General features: G+C 35.9%; 1 protein-coding gene across 5 annotated transcripts in view; it reads right to left on the bottom strand.

Moving 5' to 3' along the window:
* ACAP2 (ArfGAP with coiled-coil, ankyrin repeat and PH domains 2) overlaps window positions 1-27,960 on the bottom strand; it is a 64,458-nt gene that overhangs the window by 4,603 nt on the left and 31,895 nt on the right. Inside the window, exons 10-24 of one of the 5 annotated variants that reach the window (XR_007627900.1) lie at window positions 27,409-27,420; window positions 21,853-21,965; window positions 14,899-14,950; window positions 13,431-13,531; window positions 12,143-12,248; window positions 11,503-11,711; window positions 11,225-11,294; window positions 9,832-9,926; window positions 8,233-8,417; window positions 7,793-7,897; window positions 7,325-7,417; window positions 5,847-6,034; window positions 5,408-5,517; window positions 4,915-5,025; window positions 47-4,679 (exon numbers count right to left, since the gene is read on the bottom strand). Coding sequence is in view for 4 of the 5 variants with exons in the window: in XM_050307964.1 (XP_050163921.1) it covers window positions 4,618-4,679; window positions 4,915-5,025; window positions 5,408-5,517; window positions 5,847-6,034; window positions 7,325-7,417; window positions 7,793-7,897; window positions 8,233-8,417; window positions 9,832-9,926; window positions 11,225-11,294; window positions 11,503-11,711; window positions 12,143-12,248; window positions 13,431-13,531; window positions 14,899-14,950; window positions 21,853-21,965; window positions 27,409-27,420 (1,612 nt within the window). In the remaining variant the exon portion in view is untranslated. The remainder of the gene's footprint in view (window positions 1-46; window positions 4,680-4,914; window positions 5,026-5,407; window positions 5,518-5,846; window positions 6,035-7,324; window positions 7,418-7,792; window positions 7,898-8,232; window positions 8,418-9,831; window positions 9,927-11,224; window positions 11,295-11,502; window positions 11,712-12,142; window positions 12,249-13,430; window positions 13,532-14,898; window positions 14,951-21,852; window positions 21,966-27,408; window positions 27,421-27,960) is intronic. The other 4 variants (XM_050307964.1, XM_050307966.1, XM_050307965.1 and 1 more) reach the window with 4 other exon arrangements.

The following is a 27,960-nucleotide window of genomic DNA, read 5'->3' as shown; positions in this document are numbered from 1 at the left end:
TGCATGCATGTTCTGTAGAAGCAAATTAAACAAAGCCAAACTATACCTGAAACAGTACCTCACAGGCAGCCACATAGAGGAAAGTTCAGAGTTAGAAAGGAAAAGTGAAAGCATTTTAAAGCAACTTAAAAAGAAATTTATTAGCCATTAAAGAATAAAATCCTTGTTTTTGCAAGGTGGTGCTAACCAAGATTGTTTTCAGAAAAATAAATTACAGCATAAATAAAGATTTACTTGGAAACAGAGGTCAGAATTCTTACAGCCAAACAGAACTCTCCATGAAATAAACAATCAGCAAGCAAATAGTATATATAAAAAAAGCAATCCTAAGTAGATAAATTATGGTTCATAAATTCTTTTGGTCTACTACTTCAGCAAATATAAATTTTTACATTCTCTTTATCTACATCTTCCATTACATTTTTCAGTTTGATCTATTAGAGTAATGATATTTCCCTTAGAAATATTTCTTTTGTTTTTAATCTTCACTCTTTGTGCTTAAACACAACCCAATAGTACATATTCCAAAATGAGGGATGGCAGCAATTTCCACCAGGCCTGTGTTCCTCCCCCTCCCTGTCTACACAGGAATATACATTCAGGAATGATTACTTCTTGAGTCATTGCCAAGTTATTCTTTTGGCACTTTAAAATGGACATTTTCACATTCCTTCATCTGTTGCAGCATTTTGGGCCTTCAGTTCAGGTTTCATTTTAAAACATTAACCATACCCTATTCCTTCAAAGGGAATTAAATGCATTACACATTTGGTTTGGTCTGGAATAATGCAGCCATCCAGATTTTACTGTCTTCCCCATACAGACGATCACACATTGCACAAGATCCCAGCACTAGTGTTTCTTGCTGACAGTTTGATTAATAGCATGACAAAGAAATCAACCCAAAATCTCTCTCAACATGTATGCTGAACATGAAGACTTTTTTTTTTTCCAACATGACTGTGGAAGAAAAGAATGTTTTTGTGCTTAAACATTTGCACTACTGTGAACAGTTACATTGTTTTGTTTTTCCATCTCTTAATTTACATTTCCAATGTTAAAACTATTATTCTTTTGGAGATGAGACTCCATTCTTTTGAAACCACTTTCACAAATGGTAACTAAACTTCCAGAAATATTTAACATGCATGGGATGTGGGTTTATACAAAGATGCAGTGACATAATTCTTCCCAGACTTTGAAAGATTAATACATTCAATACGGCTCTACTAGGAAAAGTCAATTCTAGTGAAATTCCCTTTTGGTTTTCAGATTTAATTTCAAGTATGGTGTCCCTGCCCATGGCAGGAGGGTTGGAACTAGATGACCTTTAAGGTCCCAAACCATTCTGAGATTCTGTGTTCTAGAGATGAAGCAGGCACAGGACACATTTCATTGTGACAGTTTGTGATAACTGCCTGCACTGGGAGATCAGCACAGAATGGAGCTGCAACATTCACCAAAAGAACAGCTATGAAGGGCACAAGGCAGAATCAAGCTTGTGTGATAAAAGAAATTATGCTTTTAATACAGAAGTGGGTTTCACTGGTGAACTAGTATTGTAGTTCAAGTTGCCATACTTGGTTCTTTCAAATTAACTTCAAAGAAAAAAGCTATTTTTGCAAGATACTTTGTGGCTCTGTTTTTGGCTCTATTACATAACAAAAATATTACATACAAAAATAGACTAAAATAAAGTGCCCCTTTAGTTTGTATGCTGCATTAAAGTACTTAATACTGTAAACGTTATAATTATTTAAAAATTCTACTTTAAAACTAAATTCTGGAAATTCCCTTTCTAAGCAATGTTTTCCCTAAAGTGCAGATTTTATGTACAAAAATACTATAACACTTCTTTACCATTTAACACCAGAGTAACTCAAAAGGCACACATCATACATTCAAGAAAAGGTAGGAAGAAAAAGTAGCAATGCTAACACCAAAGAGCTGGCAGACATACTGTAGCACCAGGAGGTGAGCACTCAAGTGTTATACAAGAGACAGTACTATGGTGCATATGGCTTCTACCACCAGAAATGAACTTTTTGTGGAACAAGCTGGTTTCAGCTAGTTCCATTCTAGGAATAATTTGGAAGACCAACTGTACCTTGCAAAGCAATTTATACATTCTCTCAGTAGCTCAAACCTGACAGATAAATTTAAATTGGAAATGTCGATGCCATTAGCTACATTAGCAATTGTTCATCAGCTGCATTACTGGAGCTGAGGAGTTGGCAGTTGGCTTCATTCTGACAACAGCAAACTTATAGATCAATATTTATCCTCACATACTCCCAGCAAAAATACAGTTGTCTTGAAAATCCTTATTTTCTTCTAGAATCATAGTTTTGGAACACTGGAGCTCTAAAATAAGGGTAGTGCAAATAATTTAACTTGTATATGTAGTGAAAAAGACCTGCGTCTCCTACAACCACAAAAAGGTGTGATACCTTATGACAGCAGAGACAGGTTTTGTGCTTACTCTGACACAACCCTTCCAACACACACAGACATTCAAAACACTCAAATACTGACTTTTGAACTTGTAAAAGAAGCTTCAGCAAGTAAAGAATTGAAGGGGGCAGTGCTGTGCTACCTAAAGATACAGCAAGATCTCCTGGCTGGGACTCTGTGCTACAGCTTCTGGCCTTAATTGTGATTTAAATGATACCTTCCCCGATTTTGGGCAATCTCTGCCTCCTGAGGCAACTCTACTCTCTTGTCAATCTCAGCTTACCAGCTGCAAAGTGTCTGAATGAGACTGTATCAACTGCAATCTCTAGATTCTACTGTAATACAAACTGATAGAAAGGTCACAATATTTTCAATACTTTCAACACTTTTCTAGCTTTTTATTTCACCTATCTAATTGAAGAATGTGTCTAAAAAATATTTTGGATGAATTTTCAGGGGAAAATAGTCTCCCCCCTCTACCTCACTTTTTCATGTAAGTAATGTCTGCATTGATTATGAATGAAGCATTCATAAACATTTCTAAGGTTCAGTAACAAACCAAGGATTTTTGTACAAACCATAGAAACGTATTTTCTGGTTTAGAATAATTTTGAATTTGTGATAGGTCAATTAGATGTTCGAAAATATTAATTTATGATTTAGCACAGAACTTTTGAGCCAAAATACACACCTCCCTTAAAACAAAGGCATTTTACTATTTGAAGCTGAGAGTTATTATTTTTACCTCTTAAAATAAAAGAGAGTAAACTCAAAAATACTTCAACATTTGCTACCTTCAGCCTGTCAGTGAAGTAATATGCACTGTATCAGAAAACATCTTTAAACTGAAATCGGCCACACTGGCAACAGCCTGCCTCATTTTCTGAGAAGGGAATTCTTCCTCTTTTGAGCTCATAATCAAACAAATACTTTAAAATTAACTGTTTAGCTGTCAAGGAAAGCATTTGAATTCCTGAGTGTCGAGAGTACTTTTATTGTTTAATTTGAATTTCCTTGAAGATTCGTTCAAAAACAGATTAAAAAAACTATTCTTAAGGAGAAACCAAATATAACTGGTCTATTTAATAGAGTTCATCTAGGATTTTGACATGAGACTCAGTGTTGCCCCTTGACTATATTCCAGTCCCAATCTGGTAAGAAATGTAAGCACACATAATCCTTTTGAATCAGTGGAAAATACATAAGGGCTTTATGGGCTAAGAATACTCAGCACTTAAATTTAAAAATAAGGTTTGCCTTTCACTTCTGCCAGGTATAGCGGGGTGTTTTTAGCTGTCTAACTTTACAATCAAGTGTGCCTTCATTACTGGTATTTGCATGACATTAAATTGGGTTCCTGTGGAAGCATACTATAACAGAGGAAATGGCTTGCACAAATATCACATTAGGACATGGTGTAAATTAGGACTGAGTGCCTGAGAATAAAGTTGCACATATTCATTAAATATAATTTGATACTTTCTTGTTGCAGTTGGCTCAAATGTCTGCCAGTTTCTATTTTGTTTTTAACCAGATACTATGCATACAAAAATACATCCTCAAGAATGACTGCTTTGTTTCTTATAAGTATCTTAACAAATAAAAATATTTAAAAATAAAATTTGAGAAAATAATACTTTCCTATTTCTGTCTGGACTTATTTTGAAATATTTGATGTACACTTTTTACATTGGTGTGCAAGCTTTTTTTTCTTAAAAAAACAAAAAGAGGACCATTCCACAGGAAGGAGAATGGTATCCTGCAATAAGATGAACTCCTCAAGTCCTCTGAGCAAGATGGATCAGAAAGCCACTGTTAAATAATGTCATATATATCCTAACATTATGCAAATTTCAAAGGAACAACAATTGGAAGAAAACTGTGGACAACTACCAGCAAAATAGAGTGGTAATGGCTGTAGCAACACACTACTATAATGATGCCATTTCAACACTCTCCTTTTAGGTCCTCTAAATACTATTACAAAGTCAGACCAGTGAATTTGAATGAAGTTTCAACATGTGTTGGTTTATAAAAAAAAACGTTACTGTATGAAGCTATCTTGAATTTCCCTCAGACACTAAGAATCTAATTGCAAACTGATAAATTCCTGTATACACTTCCTATATTGCATTTCAGTATGGTTATTAGTAGAGTATTGACCTGGCTGCCCATAGAGTCCTTCTGATTCCCGCATTTCTTCATTCATCCTTGCTAAACGCAACCTATGATTTAGAAAACAAAAAGAACAATGTCATCTTCAAAGCACAAAAAAAGACTACAATGCAAGACCTACAACTCACTCCTGAACATCACATCAATGAGGTCATCTATGGATAATGAGTTCTGATTTCAGCTCGTTCTCCCCGTTTTTTGTAAAGAAATTTTGACATTTCTTTTACTTTAACTTGAAACAGAATAGCAAAATTATCTAGTCAAAAAACAGAAAGTACCACTTACAATGTTACAATATCTGCATTTGCAGCTTCTACTGCTATACTCAGTGGATCTTTCCCATCTTCATCAGTGGCATGCTGGTTTGCTCCTCGTTTTAGGAATAAACACACTTGTCTGTTTAGAAAGAGCATTTAACAATATTTTTGACAACAGTAAGGAAATAAAGGCAAATGAACTCAGGCTGGATAGAATGTATTTGGCTTAAATCACAAAAAGTCTCTCAAATATGTCGAAATAGTGCTGTTCATCTAGAACATGTTACCACAGTAGTAAGCAAAACCTCTATTTAATCCACATTAGCAAACACGTCTGTTTTGCTAGTGGGTGAGACTGCTAAATGAAAATACTATTTTCTTTCTCACAGCCAGAGCTTAAGAAAAACCTGTATCACGTGAAATAGTATTAAAATGCCAGAATATCTGGGGCAATGAAGAAGCTTCACATGAACAACTATAGTAAAGGATGGCTGTTCACAAACTGAGGAGCAGCGAGTTACCCAGTGTGTCCTAGAACTGTGGCATGGTGCAGGGGCCCTCTTCCTTTCATGTCTCTGATGTTCACATTGGCCCCATTCTGCAGCAAAAATTCACAAGTAACCAATGAACCCTATGGAATAAAAGCAAGGAAACAACTCAGCACCAGATCTCTAGAATAAGAGCCAAATCTGTTCTGCCTTCTCACCATTTAGCCATGTCGAAAAGGAAACAAAAGGGATTTGCTTCAATATCAACTCTGAACACCACTAAGGTTATATAATTCCAAACAAAGCATTAACAGGAAATAGTTCAGAAAGAAGTTTGAGAGAACACTTTAAACACAACTTCAACATCACATTATCATCCATTAGTGAAGCAGTTCAAAAGGAACAGTGACACAGAAACATCCCCATTATCCCTCACCTCCTCCCCCATCAGCCAGAGCTGTATATTACATACCCCTCTCACTGCCTGAATGAGTGGAGTTGCTTTGTTTTCTTCTACATTGACCCAGTTTACTTCAGCTCCATGGGCCAATGCTTCCGCCATATGAGGAAGATTCTTCTCAAAGGCAGCTCGGTACAACTGCAGTCCTGGACTGGGCTGCTTGGAGTCACAGAACACAGAAGACTCTTGCTTGTCTCCTTCTGAAAAGAAAAAAAAAGAAGCTTATCTAATTTCTGTTTTTACAAGGTAACTCCTGGAATTCTGATCAAAACTGTCACTCCTCTGGCATAAGGAAGCTCAGGTTTTGCAGAATGCTGTGTATTCTTGCCCCATTCTGCCGGAGGAAGTCACAGATGCCCTTAGCCTGTTCATGCATTCAGGCCTGGCCTCTTCACAGAACTATTACTGCACAGAAAACATTCTCTCCACGTTACTGACACGTGTATATCCTTCAATCTATATATTCCATGTCATTTCTAAGAAATTATTTTAGGTTTGAAGTGTGTTTTATTCTAAATTGCAAGATATGAATAAAACTAATGTCCTGCAGAGATGTAGTCATACAAATATATCTTTATCTGCAACAGCTTGATATACCTGAATATGAGGCTAATACTGTTCTGACCTAATTTTCACTAAAAGATACCATTGCCATTTACCAATTACTTGCTGCGGCTATAATCTTTTGGACTAAAGCATAATCTTTCTCTTCATCTCAATAACAGTTATACAGAGTGAAGTCTGGGAGAAAAAAACGTTGTTACATGAAAGCCTTCATGAGTTACAGCACCAGAAATGTTTTTATAATGCAGTGAAAAAGGATCCAAGCCACGTGCTGCCTGCCTACAACCACAGTTGTGAACTACTGGATTTACAACATATCTCAAAAGAGTGCTTTGATGTAGAATAATAACTTTGCTTAATAAATAAATGTTTTGGATACTTTGACAAGTCATACTCAATACATCTGTCAGAACAGCATGCTAATATTAGATAGCAAATAATTTCATCAATCAATTCATAGAACTTCTGAGTTAAAGGGTAATGTTTAAGGACATGGTCAATTCCATGCAAGCAGAAAACAGAAAAATTAAGCAAGAATGCTCAAACAACACATAAAAGCCCATTATCTGTGACTCAACAGGAATTCTGCCTCCAAGGATTTATCTATTTATAACAGGATTATGCATTTCTGTCAGACTTGTCTGCCTCAAAATGCAGCATTACTCTATCTGAAAAAAAAAAAAAAAGTCTTGGATCAGTCTGGAAAAAACATAGTTCTTTGAACCCATTTAGAAAGATTAAATGCCATTCTTGGTAGCAAGTCTGGAGGAAAGACCACTCAAGAAATTTTTACCCTTGTTAAAAGCATTTCAACCCACCAGGATAGCAGAGACAAATTGTATCACCAAGCACTAGTCTCTTTAACAAAAAATGCTACCAAGTCATAGCATTTAAATTTTCATCTTAAAATGCAAAGCCTAACATACCTGGTTCATACAAACTGTTAGCTGATACAGTAGAGGCAAGGTGTTCTCTACTGTCCTCAGTGCTCGGCTGGATCCCACTGTCACTGCTTCGGACTGTTTTGGGGAGAAATTGCAATTACTATGCAGAGCCTAAGTTATCTTCTCTTCACAGATACCATGATAATAAAGCAAGCTCTTATACTTGGTCCTGAACATGTAATTTTTTAAAATGGCTACTAATTATTCAATGTCCTTAATGCATCCATAGAAAAGTATGGAGTCACATTTTGCAACCATAATGTTTATAATAATAGTAATAATAAATGTCAAAAGGAAAAAAAAAATCAGGATAAGTAAAAAAGCTTAAATTATTTCATGAAGACACTAAGCAATGCAGTAGCCTGGAGACAGATTAAAGCAGGGAGATGGCCACAACACAGGATGGATCACTAGTGCAAATACTGAACACACCACAGCTGTAGTACTTACTACTACGTAGTTTTGAAGAGGTATCAAAGTAGGAGAAGAGTGAATCTAGTTCATCAGGACAGAACAGAGACTCCCGCCTCGCCTCGTCGCTACTTACAGCAACCGCTGGGACATGCAGGTTAGCAAAGCACAAAGCAGGCAGTAAGGAAGGGACAGGGCAGGAGAGAATGTTATTGGAGAGATTAAGGGTGAAAATACGGAGGGAAGAAGGTGGTTAATATGTTTTTGAATGATAAGCATACCCATTCCAGATTCTTCCCCATGTGAAAATGCACATCTCTGAACAAGTCTTTTCTCCCCTATACTTCTGCACTAGGCTATGACCCATTAAAAAGTAGATTCTGATTTTTCTGCATGAGGCAGAAATCAATTGATATAAAAAGATGTTACTTTACAAAGAACAATGGGTAATACAGCTAAGAAGATAAGTGTGTAAATACCTTTTTGGGATGTTGCACCTTGTTCCCCTGCCAAATGGGATTTTTCAGGACCACTCTGCCTTTTCTCTTCCTGACTTGGAGGCAAAACTTTTGTTCCAGATTCAAGCAGAGGTACTGATGTAGCTTGCTTCTCTACAAACTTTCTCTCCACATATTTTGCTCTGATGTATGCCTCCTTCTCCTGCCTGTCATATACAAAATCCCCAGAGTTAGTAAGCTAATATTTTAGTATTTTCATGTATTAAAAGAATGTCTATTTCATACTAAAGTCAGTACCCCAGATTGTACTTTGGCATTGCACATAAGACACACCTATAGCACATTTTCAGAAATATGCAAAGCACACTGTCTAACGTTTTCTGGATTCTTGATTAAGAATAAGGCTCAAAAGAAAGTAATTTTGTTAAGTTTATGTAAGTGTATTTTCTTTCAGGCAGACACTTTAGAAAGTGGTATGTGGAAAAAATAAACATTGCACATAAGACACATCTATAGCACATTTTCAGAAATATGCAAAGCACACTGTCTAACGTTTTCTGGATTCTTGATTAAGAATAAGGTTCAAAAGAAAGTAATTTTGTTAAGTTTATGTAAGTGTATTTTCTTTCAGGCAGACACTTTAGAAAGTGGTATGTGGAAAAAATAAGCATTAGTTACTGTATGTTACTTCTTGGTATTAAACCTTTATACGTGTTTTACATTGTTAATAACCAATTAATAAAGCATATATTTAGTTCCTTATGTAAATATAAATTGCAGCATTTGCTAAGGGAGTATCAAGATTACACAAGAAAACAATTGCAAGAGACACAAAACCAATTAAGCCATGATAAAAGGGGCTATAATTATTACCATTAAAACTGCTGAAAAGCAGTTACCTCTAGAAGGAACAGCTAGCAAATCTCCTACATTACTTATACTATTATCAATGTCTCCAAATTGCCAACACTCCATAAAATGCTGTTTTCTATACCATAAAACTGCCTGGCAGCAAGCAGCACAGAACTGGAAAGGTAATAAAAAAACCAAGTTTTAAGAGATACCATATACAGCAGTAAAAAGTATCAGGAAACTACCTTCAGAACAAATTGGCATCAGAGGAATTGAAGACAGCAGTACAATGATCAGAATGCTGCTGTAAAGCAGCAGAGCTCATGTACAATGTAGGCAGGAAGAAGAGAACATCCTGGGGGATCAGGGAACAAAAGTCAAACTCAGAAACAAAGTCACTGTAAACAAAGGCACAGCCAGAGGGTCCTTCCAGGAACACTCAGGAGTACTGGCTGGCTGAGCTGGTACCAAGAAGAGAGGAAACAAAATCCACATGCCCACTTTGATGCTACAGAGCTGTCATCAAAAGTAGGTAGTGAAATCAGAAAAAGAACAAGTGAACAGGAGAAGCAGAAAGGGACCAACAGAGAGAACACCCAATAAAGACAGAGTGAGAAAAAGGGAGAGAGCAAAACATCCTGGTGATACAGGTAAACAAAGGCTACACCAAAGGAGTGTTACACAGTTAACTGGTATAATGTTTTAAAGCTGGAGGCTGAAGGAAGCAACAAGAAAAGGAAGTAACAGGTACTGCTAGTAAAATACTACCTTTGGCTTCCAGATTGTGGCTTCTTTACTCCCACTTTTTCCAACTTCGCTTCATATATTCTATTTATAACATCATTTCCCAATTCACACATAAGCTATAAAGCAAAATAAATAAATTCAAATATAGTTGTAAAAAGCTTTATCTACCTATTTAGTTGTTTTCAACCTCACTCAGCCTATTTTTAAAATATTATTCCCTGGTAAAAGTACACTTACAGAAATGAGTTTGTATCATGATAATGAAACAGTCAATTAATAGAGAGACCAAATCCTGAGTAAGAGAGCAAAAAATATAGTCCACTCTATTAAAGTGCCTTTCCCTACTGAAAGAGGATTGCTAAAACAACCACCAGAATGACACCTGCAGGCCTCATTAACAAAGGTGCTCCTTCCCACCAGCTTTGCCAAGGAGCTCTTCTTACCCCATCAACAACAGACAATTCAATCAATTCTATTCCATCCTAACCAATGGATGGTTTTGCTAAACCATAATCTGATATGACTACAGAAAAAGAACAAATATAAAACCCACCCTGCAGATACTACTTAAAGGAGAATTTGGTCCTACTGATGGCAATGAACAGACTTCTTGCTTCTAATAGCAGGTAGAATACTTTGCTCTACTATTTATATAAATAGTAGAAGGGGTCTAGCTTGGTTTTTGGGGATGGAGTGGGTTGTTTGTTTTTCTCAGCATGAACACATTGATATTAAAATTATGTAAGGTCAAACCACAAATGAAACATTACTACTCACACTGTCTTTTGACTACTGAGAATAGAGAAGCAATACCTAAGTAACAGAACATCACAGCTAGAAACAAATGCTTTGCATCAGTTATCCAGCTGTACACATGCATCCATGCATGAGTTCCTATTTCAGTATTTCAGACTCACATGACTTTCATAGCCATCTTTCAAGCTGGAAGTTTGACACACAAATAGCACACGAGCAGTTGCATGAGCGATATCCCATAAGCCAGTAGGATCTCACTGTTAAGAGCTGGCATTCAAATTTTCAGGTATGATTATGCTCTAGATTGATGCACCGCTTGAAAAATTTTTCAGCTCACTACAAGATATTATTGGCCTGTAAATAGATTTGCCTTTTTACATGTTGAAAATATCAGATGAAAGTTGGTACTCAAGAGTGCACTTGTGAACCTGAAGGTGGTGTAAATCTTTCTGACTTGCAAAAATGACTACTGCTACGGCAGGGATTATAAAACTGTGAATTAAAATAATATACAACTATAAAAATTTTCTACTCAGAAGTGCAGGACATACACCGGGTACAAATGCAAGTGTTTCCTGCACTGAATTTTCTGATACTGACGCTTTAGAACAACAATCTAAGTACCAAATAGAAATCCATTTCAAAAATACTGTCATACCTTTAGGAGTTCAGGTTCCCATGAATCCAACGTTAAAGATCTTACTTTTGAAAAGTGGACTCCCAAGCTCCTAAACAGCATGAAAAAAAAATTAACCTGTAACTACATGCGACATCTTAGACATATTGAACATTAATTTATGCAGATAAAGCAGTTACCTTAATTTTGTTTACAAACTGGGGTCCCTAATTTTGCTTCCACATACATTTGAAGAGGCAAACACCCTTCTTAATGAAGTCAATGCACAAATCAAACACAGTTCTGAAGAGTTCTCCAACCTGTGTATCCCAGAGCACTCGATGCACAGTGTGATTCCGAGGTTGATACTGGCCCAGCGAGGATCTGCCAAACCACAATCACAGCAGGCAGCGTTACCAGGAATACACTGAACTCGCTGCAGAGCACTCTCTCCCTTTAACAACTTCTCTTTTGTCTCACTCCCAGATTCTAGGCTTCCAGTAGAAGGGGATGATTTCTTTTCCTGTTTCTAAAAGAGAAAAAACCCCAAACAAATCAATAAAGAGACATACTAAATTAAAGTAGTAGAAGTCACACAGATAGTGACTGTGCACTAGAATCCTAGTAAAGTCACTACTGCATTCAAGGCCAAGGAAATGCATAGAACTGAAAAAATATTTAGCTTTTTAGAAGAAATACCCAACTGAATATAGGAGTATTGTATGAATTTTAATCACACTACAGAAAAATCTCAAAAATATATAGGCCAAAATAACATTAATAAAATTAAATGAAAGACAGATTACACATAATTCCCAGTTTTCAAAATTTCACTGCATTTCCACTGGAAGACAAACAATGAATTCCTTTTTTCCTTTCCTCTCATTAAAAGAGGTTTTATCTATTTTAAATTTTCAGCATCTAAAAGGGTGTTGTTGTTTAGTTGATTTTTAAACTCACCTCAGATTCATCCCCTTTCTCTCTGTATGCTGTGGCAATACTGGTCTGAACAGCCTTAATCCAGGCCTGCCGCAGCTTTTCTGAGTCCGCCTGAAGCATGCAGCTCCTGTGACAAACCATGAGTGCCCATAGTCAGAGTGGCCAAGCAGCTAACATCCAACAACACAGAGCTCAATAAAAAATCCTGAGGAAGTTCTTTGCTGCCCCACAAGTGTATTGTTTAGTAGGCACCATCTAATATACCCACTTATTTTGATATAATGAATCAGTTGAGCCTTTGTGAGTTGTAAACTCCTTATTTCAAAATTATTTGCAGGTAATGCTAAAACATACAGATATGACTCTTCAGATAACCCAGAGAATGGCTTAGTTTCCTATCCCTTTTCTTATTCCAAATTTTTCATTTTCACATCCTCATATGCATTTTACCCCTGTGACTAATTACACAAGATACAAGTACAGTCCTTGGAAACACACTTTCATTCGCCGAGATCAAGAGAGAATAATTTAAAGCTCTCTGACAAAGGATGAACTACTTTTCACACCAACTGTCAAAGGAAACAGGCCATGAAGTATAAAACTGTTCCAATACTGGAAAAAAGTAGATAAGGAATGCAAATTGCAAACTACAGTGAATCACAACTGAGAATGCAAACATCAGGATGGACAGAAATCTATTTAGAAGAGAAATGTAAGGAGTGAGGAATGCAAATAACACCCAAACCTAAGAGCAGGTCGACCTCATATCAAAAACTTAAATATGGTCACATCTCAAAATCGCTAATGAGGAATCCATGTTCTGCCCTTGCTGTGGCAGGATGCCAAATTTCCCAAATACGCCAATGCACTGCACTGTTAGAGTTGAAAAATAATTTTATTTGGCAGTTTCATTTAGTGCATCCTGAAATATAATTTAACATTACCAAGAAAACTTACTAATGTGCTTCTCTCTCATTATCACCAATCAGAAATGTGGAGAAATTGAGACCTATTTTTACCTTATTAAAGAGCTGAAAGTATCAGCTACTACTGAGCTGCAACAGTTCTGCACCACAAGCCATTTATGCAAAAGAATGTGTTTGTTTTAATGCCAAAAGTAAACTAAATACCAGGAACACTTCTCACAGCATCACTTAGTCAAAATTTCAGAGTGCAAAATTGTTCAGATAGTTTTCCTGTTTTGATCTATCCCAAGAGAAATGTTAGTCTTACATTTTAAGACAACTGGATGTAATGATTTTTAAAAGTTATTATTTTTAAATAAACATACTCCATCACTTCTCCTTACTTTGTTGGAGAAACCACCTCAAAACAGAAACGTCTTTCTATGTCTTCACAGTGTTTGACCGTGCAGAGCCTCAAGTCTTCAACAACTACTGTGGGATTATCCTAAGAAACAAAAAATTAACAAAAATGTCATAGAGGAAAAATAATATAGTTGCTAGTAATCTCTAAATATGCATCATTCAATTCTATTTGCCTGTTTACACTAATTTTTTCCCCTAAAAATAAAAATTGAAATAGGTGGATCTAGAGATACCTAGCAGGATATATTTAGATGAATGTTAATGTTTTGTTACATTTAATGAAAATTTAATACAGAATTTGGAGGATTTCTTTTTACCTACAATCCAATTTACTAAGTATTCAACAACTTCAATTTAAACAACAGTATTCAAACAACAGTATTCAAAGGAGTACGAAGATACTTTCTAAAGCACAATAAAATCTGAAACATTATCAGCAGTATTGTAAGTGCCAAATAAAAAAAAACTCAGAAGCTGAAAACATTGGTTTTGAAAATTTAATTCAATTCATAAGAATTCCATTCTAAGCTATCAGCATGTTAAAGGTGCAGTTAAAAAAAAAAAGTAATGGGAATTCACAAACAGAAAATGCCCAACCAAATGTGCTCACACACACTCAACTGTTTCCTTCCTTTCCAACGACAGAAATGAAGCCCCTTGATTTGACAGCATCAGAAAACAACGAACAGCCTCTGAACCCAGTCTGTTTGCAGTGAAGAGGAAGGACTTGTCATAAGCTCTTTCCTCTTTTTTTCCCCACTGTCTCCAAACAGTTTGCTAGTTTTTTCCAACCTGAAGAACAATTACAGCTACGTGGTGCAAAAGCAGATTCTAGAGCAGCAAACAAAGGAACAAGGGCCCAAAAGCTGACTGAAAAGGCTTCTACAGCTTGGGGCAGAGCTGGAATTGTTGCTATAATATACAGCTACTGCCCCTTCCCACCAGCAGAAAGGCAGATATTGACTGCTGAACCCCTGTGCATTTTAATCAGTAAATACATGTACAAAGTGGCCCTGACTGCTTCATAATAAATCTCCTGTGCCTTTTTTTCTCCTCGCTCCCCAACTGCTAAATTGGGTATGTGAACCAGTAAGTAAATGGAGGGATCAAGTCCTGAAAGAGTTAAACACAACTGCTCAGAGAACAGCATGGAATATTTGACTGCCAGCAAGTGTGCACAAGCCTTTTGGGACCAACAACTTTTAAAGCTTTAACTAGGTTACAAACCCCACAGCAAATAAAGTATGTGTTTACAAGTCACTGCACAAGAATCTGAGAATCTGTCAGTGCAGCCATTAGTCTCATTTTACAAAGGGAGAAATTAACTTAGAAAAAGCAGTGGGTTGTTGAAGATCATGCAGGATGCCAAAGTCAGCATTATTTCCCCAATCTATCAGGAAAACCATCACCCAAACCCCAAACTACCCCAAGTCAGTTTTCAATTCCTACCTTAAATTTCTTCTGATACACAAGTTGGTTATTTTGTATTGAGAACCAGCGCCTATTCAAATGAAGAGACATCCAGAGAATATGTAACTGATTTTACAGTGCTTATTGGACTGAAATGTGCAAGCATACAGTCTACAGAGAGACTGAACAAAAGAATTTACGAGAGTAATGCTGCAGTCAGTTTTGGCAAGTATTTCATGAGAATAAGGAAAAAAGGGAAGGCAGAGACAAAACATGAAAGAAAGCAAGGTTCAAATAATTTGAGTCCTAAACAAACACATTCATGTTATGACAACATTAGTTAAGCTATCACAAAAAAATTTTCATTTCAAAGAACATTTCCTTCTGTTTTTTAGCAGCAAGCTACAATTTTAAATAGCTGATAACACAAATTCAGATAGTTTGAATAACAAAAATACCTAAACCATGTAAACGACTCCCAAAATATTTTTGAGGGTAGAAATAAGAAATAACTTATTAAGGCACTAAAAATACTAGTGTTGCTATCCCATGCAGGTTTAATATCTATATTGGGCATTTCTTAAAATTTTAGATGCTAAAATAAAAAGATTGTAAATAAAAACTAAAAAAAGCAAAACCACCCACAAAACAAACAAACAACCAAAAAAAAACCCAACAAAAAACCCACAAGATAACCTTTTAAGTAGGATCCTAACTTAAGCCTCAGCTTGGAATGAAAATATAAAATAAAAGATTTAATGAAGGCATCCTGTAAAATCTGAAAGATAATATAATGCTTAAAAACTCTGAACTGTATCCTTCCTTCTCAAATCCACTCTTCAGATAGGATACAACTCAGAGAATTAAAAGATCATTCATACTTTGGAAAAAAATACAAGTGTCTCAGATCTCTAACAATGGCATTTTATCAGACCATTGAATATAACAAAAAAAGGACCAGATATAACCATACCTTTCTAGATATTCTGGGCATGCACAAAATAAAAGCTAACTAACCATCATTGGTTTTGAACTGACAAAAATGAAGGGAATGTAAAAAATAATTCACTCCTGCAGTGAATTTTACATTTTTTGTTTTGTTCAGGCTTATAATGCAAACCTGTGTTTACCACAGCATAATTCCTCAATTATCTCCAACATCCCACTCGTACCACACATAATTTTTGCCTGCACTGCCAATTAGTTTGAATGGTAACCATACACAAAATATTGTATTGCAACAGATCTTGTTATTCTCCACAGACTTTTGAGCTTCAAGCTGCAGTTTACTACAGTTAGTAACAAGAGGGTTCCATGTATTTATTTAACCACCAAAAGCCATTCATGGAAAGAAGCACACAAAGACTGTTAAGAAAAATTAGGATATAAAAAATGTTAGATTCAAAACAGAAAACCTAGTATTTGTTAGAAAAGTTAGTGCTTCGTAGACAGATGAGATTCTACCTTTTAACAATTACTCTTCAAATGTTGTGCAGATATATTTTAATTTAAAAACAACAGGATATCCTGTTGTCCTTAATTTTTCCAATTTATTAACAGCAGTAGTTTTGGTCACTGCTACTGAAAAGGTATCACCTTTATCATCTATTTACAGATGCAGTAACTAAGCCTCATAACCTGCATAAGGCAGGTTATTGCTAATATTTAAAGAGGAAATTCAAAAAAAAAAGCATACTAGAAAAGGAAAATAAATTCAGGCTTTTTTCTTGTGGTGTGTTTTGGTTTTTTTTGGTTTGTTTGTTTTTGTTTTTTTTTTTAACATAACACAAAACAGAAAAAGCAGTCCCTAAGTGATAAAGGGGGGAAAAAAAGTAGCCTTGCCCCAAGACAACATGCAATGGAGCAAATCCCTAATAATGGCCTTAGGCAGTGTAATTAATTTCATTAATGCAATGCTTCATTTGTTCTACAGGTAAATATTTTGTGAGTTACTACAGAAAATAAGATCCAATGTCATCCACCGGATACAAGTGAGCACACAAATTGTAACACAAAATTTGTGTCATCTTTAAAGCATAGTCTAGAAGTTTTCAAACTATTTCAGTTCCTTTTTTTCCTAGCACAGAAATAAAACCTGTTGAAGAGAAATTTCCAGTCCAGCTAAAAAGGGTGCCAATTTGGGTAATTTTTTAAAAGAAACTTTTATTGAACAAGATCAACAATTTAGAATGTAGAATAACTTGCAGATAACACTTTTGAAGTAGATGTCAGAGTTAATGCATTTTATTGTATGCTTGACAAGATAAAAGTGCCAGGCTGTCCTCCAAGGTGTCAGTGCCATAGCACTTTTATTCAGGCCAAAATCCTTTAGAGTTATTCTTCATTAACCAAATACCATCAATAAAGTCTACGCATTACTGTAGGAAACAGACTGCTGGGGGTCTACAGCAGTAACAGCCAGGAACTCCTGAGGGACAACGTGTGTACTGAAGGTGCTTTTATAGGGTAATCCTTAGCTATTCTAAGAATAATGTTGATAAACTCTCAGGCAACATGTGTGCAGTAAGTACTGATTATAATCACACTTTCTTTAAATGTGTCAATCTGTCAAAAACAGGAGAGAAGTACGGTGAAGGAGAAAACATACTAGGAAATCTTAAAGTAATTTACACTATCTCAGCAGTGCTTAAATTTAGTTGTGTTTAGAAGCTGAATGTTTTCCATCCTTTATACCTAAACAATCCAAAACCATATTTGTTAAATATAAAATAATGCAAAATTTATTAAAAAAAATTACAAAGTAATACTGAAAACATAAACCTTAATTTGAGTTTTACATAAAAACAGTGAATCATGCTTACTGATTCTCAAAAGGAACCAGTTTTCGTCTTGTTGCAAGCAGCACACAAGTAAAACAGAGTGACTAAGAAGGCACAACATTTAAAAGTACATCTCTATTCCCAATGCAGTTGATAAGAAAAAAAAAAATCTCACCAACTTCAATTGGAAAAAGTCAAAACACTGATCTTGTACGCTCAGAAGTTTGAGTGCAGAAACTTTGCTTTAATTCCTTTTTAGATAAAAACTAGCTCAATCTTTCTGATTATTTTAAAAGTGTTGAGCAGCAGGTATGCTGGCATCCCAGGCAGAATCCTTCTGTTATTTTCTTAGACTGAGTCACTTATACATCCATTGCAAGTAATCAAAATTAAATGCAGGGTTAATGAAGAGTTTTTTGCGTGCCAAAGAAACATTGGGAAGGTAAAAAAGAAGCTGGTTGATACCTGATGTGATCTGCCTTTTTCCTGTCATGTGAAAAAATGGGGTAGGATTAAAACATAAGGGAAAGGAGGAGAAGGAATGAAAAATGCAAAATGAGCAAAATAAGCAAAGAATTAGCATGACCTGAAAATACAGCAGAATTAAAAAGGAAAACATTTAACGCATCCAATCTAAAAACTATTTAGAACATACTAGTGGTTTGACAAATGCTTTCTTCCCTACATGTATTTATTCACACATATCTTTCTTCATGAGGTGGACTATTTTTCATTTGAATTTCTAGGAACCAAAACAGCTTTCCAGCTAGCGTGCCATAGTAAATGCACCTGGCTCCAGCTCCTGATGCCTTACAAAAAATGGTGTATAACAAAGTATATCCTTTACCAACACATAGACATACATTCAAAACACAGGTTTAACTGTTACTGTAAGACTTAGCACTATAAAGATGTAATTCTGATTTCACTAAACTGTATTATCTGAAATACTCATGTACATTATACATCGTCCTTTTAGTCACAACAAAAAGACATTACCAAATCTCGATCTCTTTCAAAGCACAGCAACGCTGAATTGCAGACAGCTTGTGGTTTACTCTGCAACCTGCTCAAGCACTCATTTGTTTCTCAAGTCAGTGTCATGCAGAACCATCCCAAGAACAGGAAACTTGATGCAAAAGTTGAAATAATTAAAATCTTGGGACAATGAAACCTAAGCTGTCAGGTGACCTAGGAGGAAACTTCATCATCCTAGCAAAACATTAGCTTGGACTGGAAACGAAACAAGTTTTCATTCATTATAACAGATTTGTTCCCCTTCAAAGGGTTGCATTATACAGTCTTAATTTTTTCTTCCCCAACAACCAGGTCTTTCCCAGGATAATCCACTAGGAGGGTCCATGGATTCACTGACCAATAGGTGCACAAAGGATCACAATTCTCTAATTTGTCAACTACAATCACACTGACCCAGACAAAATATATTGTACCATTTCCTTTTCCCTTATGTTTTTAATACTGGCAAGTTTACACTAATAGTGGTCATTGCAATGGCTTTCGGTGCCTTTAATTCAGTCTTAGATGAGTTCTTCTAAGGGTCTAGAACCAACAAAATACCAAATGATAGCAACTGAGGGAAAAGAGAAGCTTCCATTTTAAATACATATTACTACTGACAGTGCAATCAGCAGTCAGCAAGAAAGACCAGTGCTGTCGCAGTTGGTTCAGAACAGCAGGAATTTCCTGTATTCCTGGGCAAATTCTTCTGGTTTTGCTTCAGCTGGTTGATTTTCCACACACCTTCCCCAAAGATGGGCATATAATGAAGCAGCAAACTACCAAGCTCATAAGAACACTGAAATATCTTGTCTGTCTTGGGGTCTCTGACTTCAGCCCAGAATTCCCTCACATAAAATACATAATTCTCTAAATGTTTCCTCCTTTGATATTTTGTATATTTTTTTGCACATAAAACAGTACAATGCAATGACACAGTCCTTTCTTGTACTCTACCTAGTGACTGGACAAACACTCTAATCTCTAATACATGGTAAACTTTAATCAGTATTATCTCCCCACAGCTGAAACTGCAACACTACATAAAGTAAAGCATTCCATCAGGAAAACAGGTAGTGGAAAATGGCAGTGACCATTTCAGTGCCTACAATATAGCAGGCAATTACAAATGTATTCAGAAATAAAAATAACACAAAAATACCTGTCTATTTGTATTAAAATATAGAAAAAGTGGGGGGCTAGATTCAGAAACTAAAAGTTGTTTTCATTAAGGTCTTAAATGCATATTTTATGTATGATAATAGTAGTTTCATAACAATTAGTAATGGCTAGTGAGTATGTGAAATACAAAATTAGGATGATTGATTCAATTTCTGAACTGTTTATAGATACCATATCCAGATCTCTGTTTAATTCTGAAGCATCCAACTAGTCTATCACAGTGAGATAAATTATCAAGAATTTAATATTAAAAAGTTTAAAGGTTTTGCTTTATTGAACACTCCTGTGACAAACAGGAGAAAAAACTATAAGTAAATATCAATTATGTAATAAAAGTAGATAGCTCTGACTGATTACCAAGCTGTTTACCTTGGCTCTCTTAAATAAGTTATTGTTTGGGTACACTTTTATTATGTATGTTCAAACCTGTAACTGAAGGAATGTAATTGTGTATCTTGATTTAATTACAACTTCTTATTTACTTTGTGTCTATTTAAATTTCCAACATACACAAGTCAGTTTTAATTTAATCCTACTCTCTAAACACTTCAAGGTAAGATGCATGTACAGTATTACTAGGTATGGAGCCATGTGGAAGAAGAATATTTCCCAGCTATCCTCCAACACTCCTCTCCTGCTCCCTCCTGTCACCTCCCTGCAGAGCAAGGCCTCCCTGTTATCTGAAAGAGGAACCTGGAGAGAGTCAGTTTTGCCTTCCGTCAATCCCGCAAAACACCTTGGCATAAAGGTGTTTCCATCTTTCATCCCACTGAGAATCCAATAAAGGACAATGTCCTGCCCTGCTACTGCAGATTTTTCTCAGTATTCTTACACTAACATTTTACTTCACACCAGGAATGTGCTCTGGAATTACACCTCCCAGTTTTCTCATTTCACCATCCTTTGATGCTTCACAGATTTGTCTCAGAGAACTTTGAATTCTGCTTGTATGAAACTAACCCAGAAGGTACATTACAGTCATTACAGTTACAGACAAATAATCAGACCACAGGACCAGACCACAATTAGTCCAAAGGAAAATCCTGTGTACAAGTTGCCCATGACTTGCTAATACAGATACAGTTTTATTGACACCATGGTCCTTGCATCAGTGTACAGATTTAAGTGAAGCAATCCCAATTTGTTACAGATTTGTGATGCTCCAAAATGTTCAATGAAGTATAGAATAAGGAAGACTGGAAGGGACCACACATCGAAATGCACATACTGGCCTTGGAAACAAAGCAAATAGTTTAACAGAAGCATTGCTGAAAAAATTGCAGAACACAGTATAGGAAAAAGAACTCTGTATTACAACAAATTATCTTTAAAATTCAAGAACTGTATCCAACTGTGCTAAAAATGCTCCAGCACATGTATTTCCCTGAAAAAAAGTATATACCCTCAGAAACACAAAAGAAAATCTATTCAGGGAGAAAAATATTTAAATAGTAAAGTATACATTGTTAAAGATATATGAATAACAATAAATTTTCAATTTCCAAAAGAACCATCAAAACTACTAAGCAAAAGTCACTGCACAAAACAGAAATTGTAAAAGATAACAATTACACTGTTTATCTTTCAGGAAAAATAACTTGAGTCCTTGACTGTGTTTCCCTGCTTCCACTGGCTACACAACTTGCATTTACTTTGTCCTCTAATACTTTCCTAGCATATCCACTTATATAGTTCATTGTATGCAATAACAAGGATTGCTCTATTTCAACCCCAAACTGAGGCCAAAGCACAGTTACAGAGGCAGGCTGCACCCAGCAAAGCAAACTTTCCATATTTAGGACTTTTCCAAACTAAGGTACACTCTTAGAAAAAGGTCTGCAAACAACTAGGACAGAAAACAAGGAAAAATGGCTTTGAAGTGTCATCTCTAATCAACAGTCACCCCACTGTTCTGTCAAAACTGTGGAATCAGAGTTACATAGATTTTAAGTCAGACCAGAATTCAGCTTAACAAGCACTTAATAAGCAGCAAATAGAGATTCTGAATAATTACCTGTTCCAAGTCTTGAAGGCATTGCTGGCTCGCTTAAACAGATAACCTTCCATAACAATACCATTGGCTGCATCCACATTGTATTCTAGTTTTGTATCATCACTGGAATAATCCTGGTACAAAGGAACAAGGGAAGAAAAAGACATTGGAGTTTCAAATGAAATTTCAAGTATGGGCAGTATTATTGTCAAAGAATAAACATCTAGGAATAATGTTTTGCTTGCAACACTTAATAGTCAAACCATGACTCAGCCCCTGAAGATTTTTTTTTTTAATGCAGTTTTAGAAGATCAGAACAGGTATTGGTGACTTCTACAGAGGGCAAATATTGCTAACAGAGCATCTGCTTTGAGCAGTTTCAACTGCTCAAATGGTCTCACATATATTCCCAAGAAAGGGGACAGCAAAGCACAGGAAATGGAGCAATGAAAGTTAGGAGTCGAAACTGAAAAACAGTTGCAGCCTGTTGCAGACACCTGAATAAAGCCAGTTGTACTTCAGCATTTACTTCAGCTCTGTCATCTTGACAACTGAGCTACACAGGAAATTAGAAGACAAGTAATCAAACTAAGATGATGCCATCAGTTAACTCTAAATTAAAGCAGTCATAGTGCTGGAAGTGATGGCAAGAACTTAGTAGTAATTTTTCCTTCATGATCTTGGATAAGATTATAAAACTACAAGTTATAATAATAATGGCCAGTCTTCGCGAGCGAAGATCCGGGGAAGGTCTTTCCACCTTCCAGCCTGCGCATTGGATTTTTTAGGTGAGACACAGTGTGCGCGGAACTGAGCCCACCCTTTAATCCTAAGGTTCATCTGCCGGGGCCAAGCGAGCTTGGACAGTGGCAGTGAGGTCCTCAGGACATAGATGGATTGCCTTTAAGGGCTAACGAGTTCCATCTGCCCGGGGAGTGTCCCTGACCGGGAATCGAACCCGGGCCTCGGCGGTGACAGTGCCGTGCCCTTACCACTAGACCACCAGGGGTTCCCAAAACTACAAGTAGGACAAGGGATTATACATTTCCATCAATATAATAACAAATAAAATCAGCTAATAACAGTTAATAGCAGTTTTACAAGTTTTAGAAAGGTTGACTGCTTCACATCTCCAGCAAAGGCAGATTAGACCAAGTAATAACACGTGATGATCATTTGCTTTCACATCTCATTGAAAACAGCATGGACTATTCCCAGGGAGGTAGAGTTCAGATATTCAGTGAGTGGGAAGCTAACAGCTACTAGAGGGGCATGAAAATGGAATGGAATCACATAATTTATCATTTGCTATGTCCAGATATCAAAATAACATACACGCTGTAATTTAATTTCACTGTTAGTAAAACATATCCTAAAGTAGACTAGCAACATATGGCTTTTTCCCCTTTACAAGGGCATAGGAGACACATGACTGAAAATTAAGTTTCAGAACAAATAAAGCAAACAGGTTAAGCACTGAAGATACAGAACATTTTGTAATATCACTCTCCTGAACCTTCAGCAGTTACTTTTTGTACATTGCAAACATCAGCTCTGTGAGAAAAGTGTATCTGTAAGTCTCTGGTTTGCACTTTGCTCCTCAGGAATTTGTCTATACACAGAGGAAAAGAGGCAATATCAAAAAAAAAAAAGATAGCTTCAAAAGCAACATCAGCAGCCCTATGTAACAACCCAGGCTGCACACAACTTTCGTGCTACACACAATATTTACTCTTGTATATGCAGATGGTTTGGTCCAATCCAAGGTTAATTAGACATGACAGTGAAATGGTTACAAATATTAAAATGGGCCCTTTAAACTCCCTGGTCAGCACAGCATAAATGCCTTAAAATTACTCAGTGTTTTCAGCTATTACTAATATGAATAGATTAACTAAAATTGAAACGTTAAATCTAGATTATTTAACTGACAGATGATCAATGGAAGATGTTTGCATTTGTGTATTTATTATTCAGCATTTAATAACTTTGTTTTTCTGCCTGTTTTGTAGATCAGAACGTGCTGAATATAAAAGACTTCATGTAAGCGCAAACAGCTAAGTATCACACTACAGTTTTAATTCAGTATTTCACAACTTATAACACGCAAACTTTCACAGTGTTAAGAACACTCTTTGGTTTCTTATGCTCTCAAAAAAAAAAAAAAAGAAAAAAAAGAGAAAACCACTATAAGCACAAACTTAGACATGTGATGTCACATTCCCTCTCTCCCACAAAAATGATAAATTACTCTAACTTACCAGCTCCCAAACATAATGAAACCTGCTAAAGATTTGCATCTTCCTGCCTCAGTGATGCTTGCAACTCCTTGTCTAGTGAAAGACAACATATATTCCCTCAGCCTTTTCTGACCAAACTACTGTGTAATCACATTTTCCTTGGGGTTTGGAGAACTGCTGCAGAAAATGCAACTGTCTTTTCCAATGAGTCTTGATCCATGCTTTGAAGACATATACAAGTAAGACTGGAAACCTTCTTTGGATCGTTTATCACGCCACACTCTCAGTCCAAATTGTCTAAAACACTGACCCTTTCTCATGAAGTGCATTTAGTCATTTTAATGACTTCCCTGATTGAATTATACCTTTATACTGCAGAAAAAGACACAAGAGTATACAGACAAATGTTAAATAGCTTCCTAACTATAGACAGCATACTACCAGCTAGAGGAGAAGGGAGTAAGGCTTCCATATGCTTTATCCATAAAACTTCATTCATGAAGCTGTGGCCAGGAAAAAGATGACCAAATAATCATAAAAAACCATGCCCCTCTTCATTTCAATTACATGAATATAAGTAGGAAAAGTAACTAGATAAGCTGTATATGATCTTATAGTCTCTGCTATTTAATGATTAAAAAATAGGAGAAAAGCAGTCACTTTATAGTTTATTTTTATCTTGGTGCATGGAAAAGTTTAGTGAATCATGAAAAATAATCAGGGAGTGGAGAGAAATATATCCATATCTTTCCAGTGTCCTGCATAAGAGAATCACATGTTAATAAACTCGTCACTGTATGTGATTCAGAATTTTGTTCATTAAGCAGGTGCACAACTGATAAATATTTTATTTTAAACATCATTTATTTACCAATTAGGTGTCAGTTAGGGTTAAAGTACATTTCACCTAATCAGAACTAAGAAAATTAAGCCAGTATTATGCAAGTTACACTGAAGTTACTGGAAGACAAACATGTACAAGTGGGCTATATAAGTGAACATACAGCATGCTTTCATGCCTTCCCCCTCCCCTTTTTATTTAAACATCCATGAGATACAGTAAACCAGCTGCAAATGGAAAACCAACTTTCATCTCCAGAAATAATACTAATCTGTTGCGTCACAGAACACTTAATATTCTTGACAGTGTTTCAGTGAATGCATTTTCATATGAACATATCAATTCATCACTCATACTTGATTCATTCCATAGCTTGCATGTTTTATGTTTCTCCACATACAATCCTCTTGTTACTAAAACAACCCCCCCACACACACTTTTAAGTAGTAGAGTTTTTTATTTACTTTCAACATGAAAATTGCTATCAGGTCATGAAAGCTGTTCAAGCCATTTTACCAGTAAATCTTAGAGACTGTATTTTAACATTGAATTTTAACATTCATTTTAACATTGAATACGTATTCAAAACATTTTTTTTACTCTAGAGAAGCAGCATTTTAAAAAGTGTTTTATAAGGGAAGTAAATGGGAGAGTGTAACTACCAAAGAAAACACTAACCTGAAAAGTTAGGCCAGAATATACTGGACACTAATTGTGCAAACCCCCCAGTTAGAAAGTTGCTTCCATTCCATTCCCTTCCCATCCCATAGGCAAGAGATGTTTGTCATGCTTAAGCTGAAAGTCCCTCCAGGAAGGGTTTAAAAACAACAGACGCAGGAAGTAACAAGGTTTTCAGTCCAAGACAGTGAGAGAAGACAAGAACGTCACTGAGCAAACAAGTCACTTGATTACAAGCTCATCTTTGCTTTCGGAGGCAGGAATTAGTTTGCATTAACTTCTCAACAGCAGCTCTGCTTCACATTACTGTGGTAGCATCTGGTTTCCTATCTCCTTGTTTACTCAGAATGTTAAAAATTGTCAAATCATTCTCACTCCAGCTGTTTCCTGAGCAGTTTTTCGGAAGCAGATTTTTATTTTAATGAAAAAGGGATTTGAATACAACAAAAACTATTTGAAGTTCAAAACAAATACTTTTCCTGTATTATTTCCCTCATTTTATAACAAAATATTAGCTCTGTAACAAAACCAAAAAGCCATAATGCTGTTTACAGGTCCAAATGATTTTTAAATTATTTCTTACTTCAATATGTTACTTCAGCAGGGTTGCAAACTGCTCACAAAACAAGAGTCATGTCTTAAGTATTGTCACTGTGACACCACTCTTTTTTCCTGTAAAAATATATTACAAAAATTTCCCAGAATGATGTCATTTCTAGATTAATTCATAGTATCTGTTGCTCCAGTTTAATATGGAAAAAATAATTTCTTACACTAAAAAAAAAATTGTTTCCTGCATATCTGTTGAGTCAATAGACCTCAACGCTTAAAAGAAATAAAACAAAAAAATCAGATATCAGCGCTCAAAAAAGAAAGCACACCATGTTGGTGCCCAAGCCCTTCCATGACACTTGTATTAGGCTCTCTGACAACAGCCTAATTAAATAGGATGATGATCCTACAGAAAAGTGAGATGTGTTATTTAATTAGTGCCAATACTTTGCACGCATATGAACATATATGCAAACACAGGTAGTGGATGGGTAGGTGTGTGCACATATGCACTTACCTATACATTTCAGAAAAGAAACTGTTCTTTATCCACATAATGAAGGAAAGGCATCATTCTGAAGCATTAGATTAAAACTTGAGTATATTAAATGCACATATACCTCATTCAACACAAGCAGCTTCAGAAGTTTCAGTTTTTATAAAACATGGAAGGATTTGGCATTGGAAGATTTGGGAATGTATGTCTAAGAGGCAACACAATAGAAAGCAACATGACAAGACACGGGAACAGAGAACAGAGTTGCCATCCGGGTCAGACTGACCAGATGAAAAATAATGACACAAAGAACAAGATCTAAGGTCTAAGGCAGTTCTCATCCTGATGAGCTGTAAACTAACTTTGTGTGAAGGTTGGGAAAAGCAAGTAGGAGGAGACAAAAACAGACAACATGATGTGAATAAGAAACCAAGAAAATTATTGGACGAGCTATAAGAGGAATCTCCAAGAAAGCACAATCCAAGTATTAACATCACAAAAATGCAACAGTGACTGGTAAGGACAAGAGACAACATATAGAACTCAAAACACAGAATTTAAGAGGGCAACATACAATACAATCTGACTGCCCTGATTATATTTTAGAGACAGCCTTGTCAGTTAAAGTAAGCAACAATATTAGTAACCTCATTGTGATTGTCACTTGTACTAGGAACCAAGGACGTTGATATTACACACAGACATAGTTTATCAAGTTTCATGACACTTAAAAGTTTCAGTGACATTTGATATTACTAGAAATAGTTTACCTGTAAGGTAGCCTTAAGCAGCATTTGAAGAAAAAACAAAGACTGTAAACACCAACCATAATTCACAGTAACAAGTTATTATTCCTATGGCCAATTAAAAGATAATTGCTCATAACTTACATCCTTCACCAAGCACCACTGTTCTCTAACAGGAAACCCCTCAAGTAGTGCCTGTTCCTAAAACTAGGCCTATTAAGCCCAAACAAATTACAATTTTAATTTCAATGTTCATTCTCCAGTGCCATCTCTTTCCCACTCCCCCCTCTTTCTTCCCTTTCCTTGCCTGTTATCTCCTGTCTGCCTCCAAACAGCACATTAGCACTGCCCTAAACTCCATCATCACTCACATATGCTCAATTTCACAGCAATCCTATTGTTTCCCACCAACTCCTGAAGGAATGACAGGATGAACCAACAATAATGTTTTCAGCAACCAAAAATGTTACCTTTTGCCATTATAATTAATTAATTATAATCTCCATGTTTTCATTCCTAAATTTATTTACTCATCAGATTTCAATTACATTCAGCTTTTTTTTGTTTAAATTTATG

Source organism: Myiozetetes cayanensis, unplaced genomic scaffold (genome assembly GCF_022539395.1).
Source record: "Myiozetetes cayanensis isolate MyiCay16 unplaced genomic scaffold, myiCay2020 scf13, whole genome shotgun sequence".
Taxonomy (NCBI): domain Eukaryota; kingdom Metazoa; phylum Chordata; class Aves; order Passeriformes; family Tyrannidae; genus Myiozetetes; species Myiozetetes cayanensis.
This window is presented reverse-complemented; position numbering and strand designations above follow the sequence as displayed.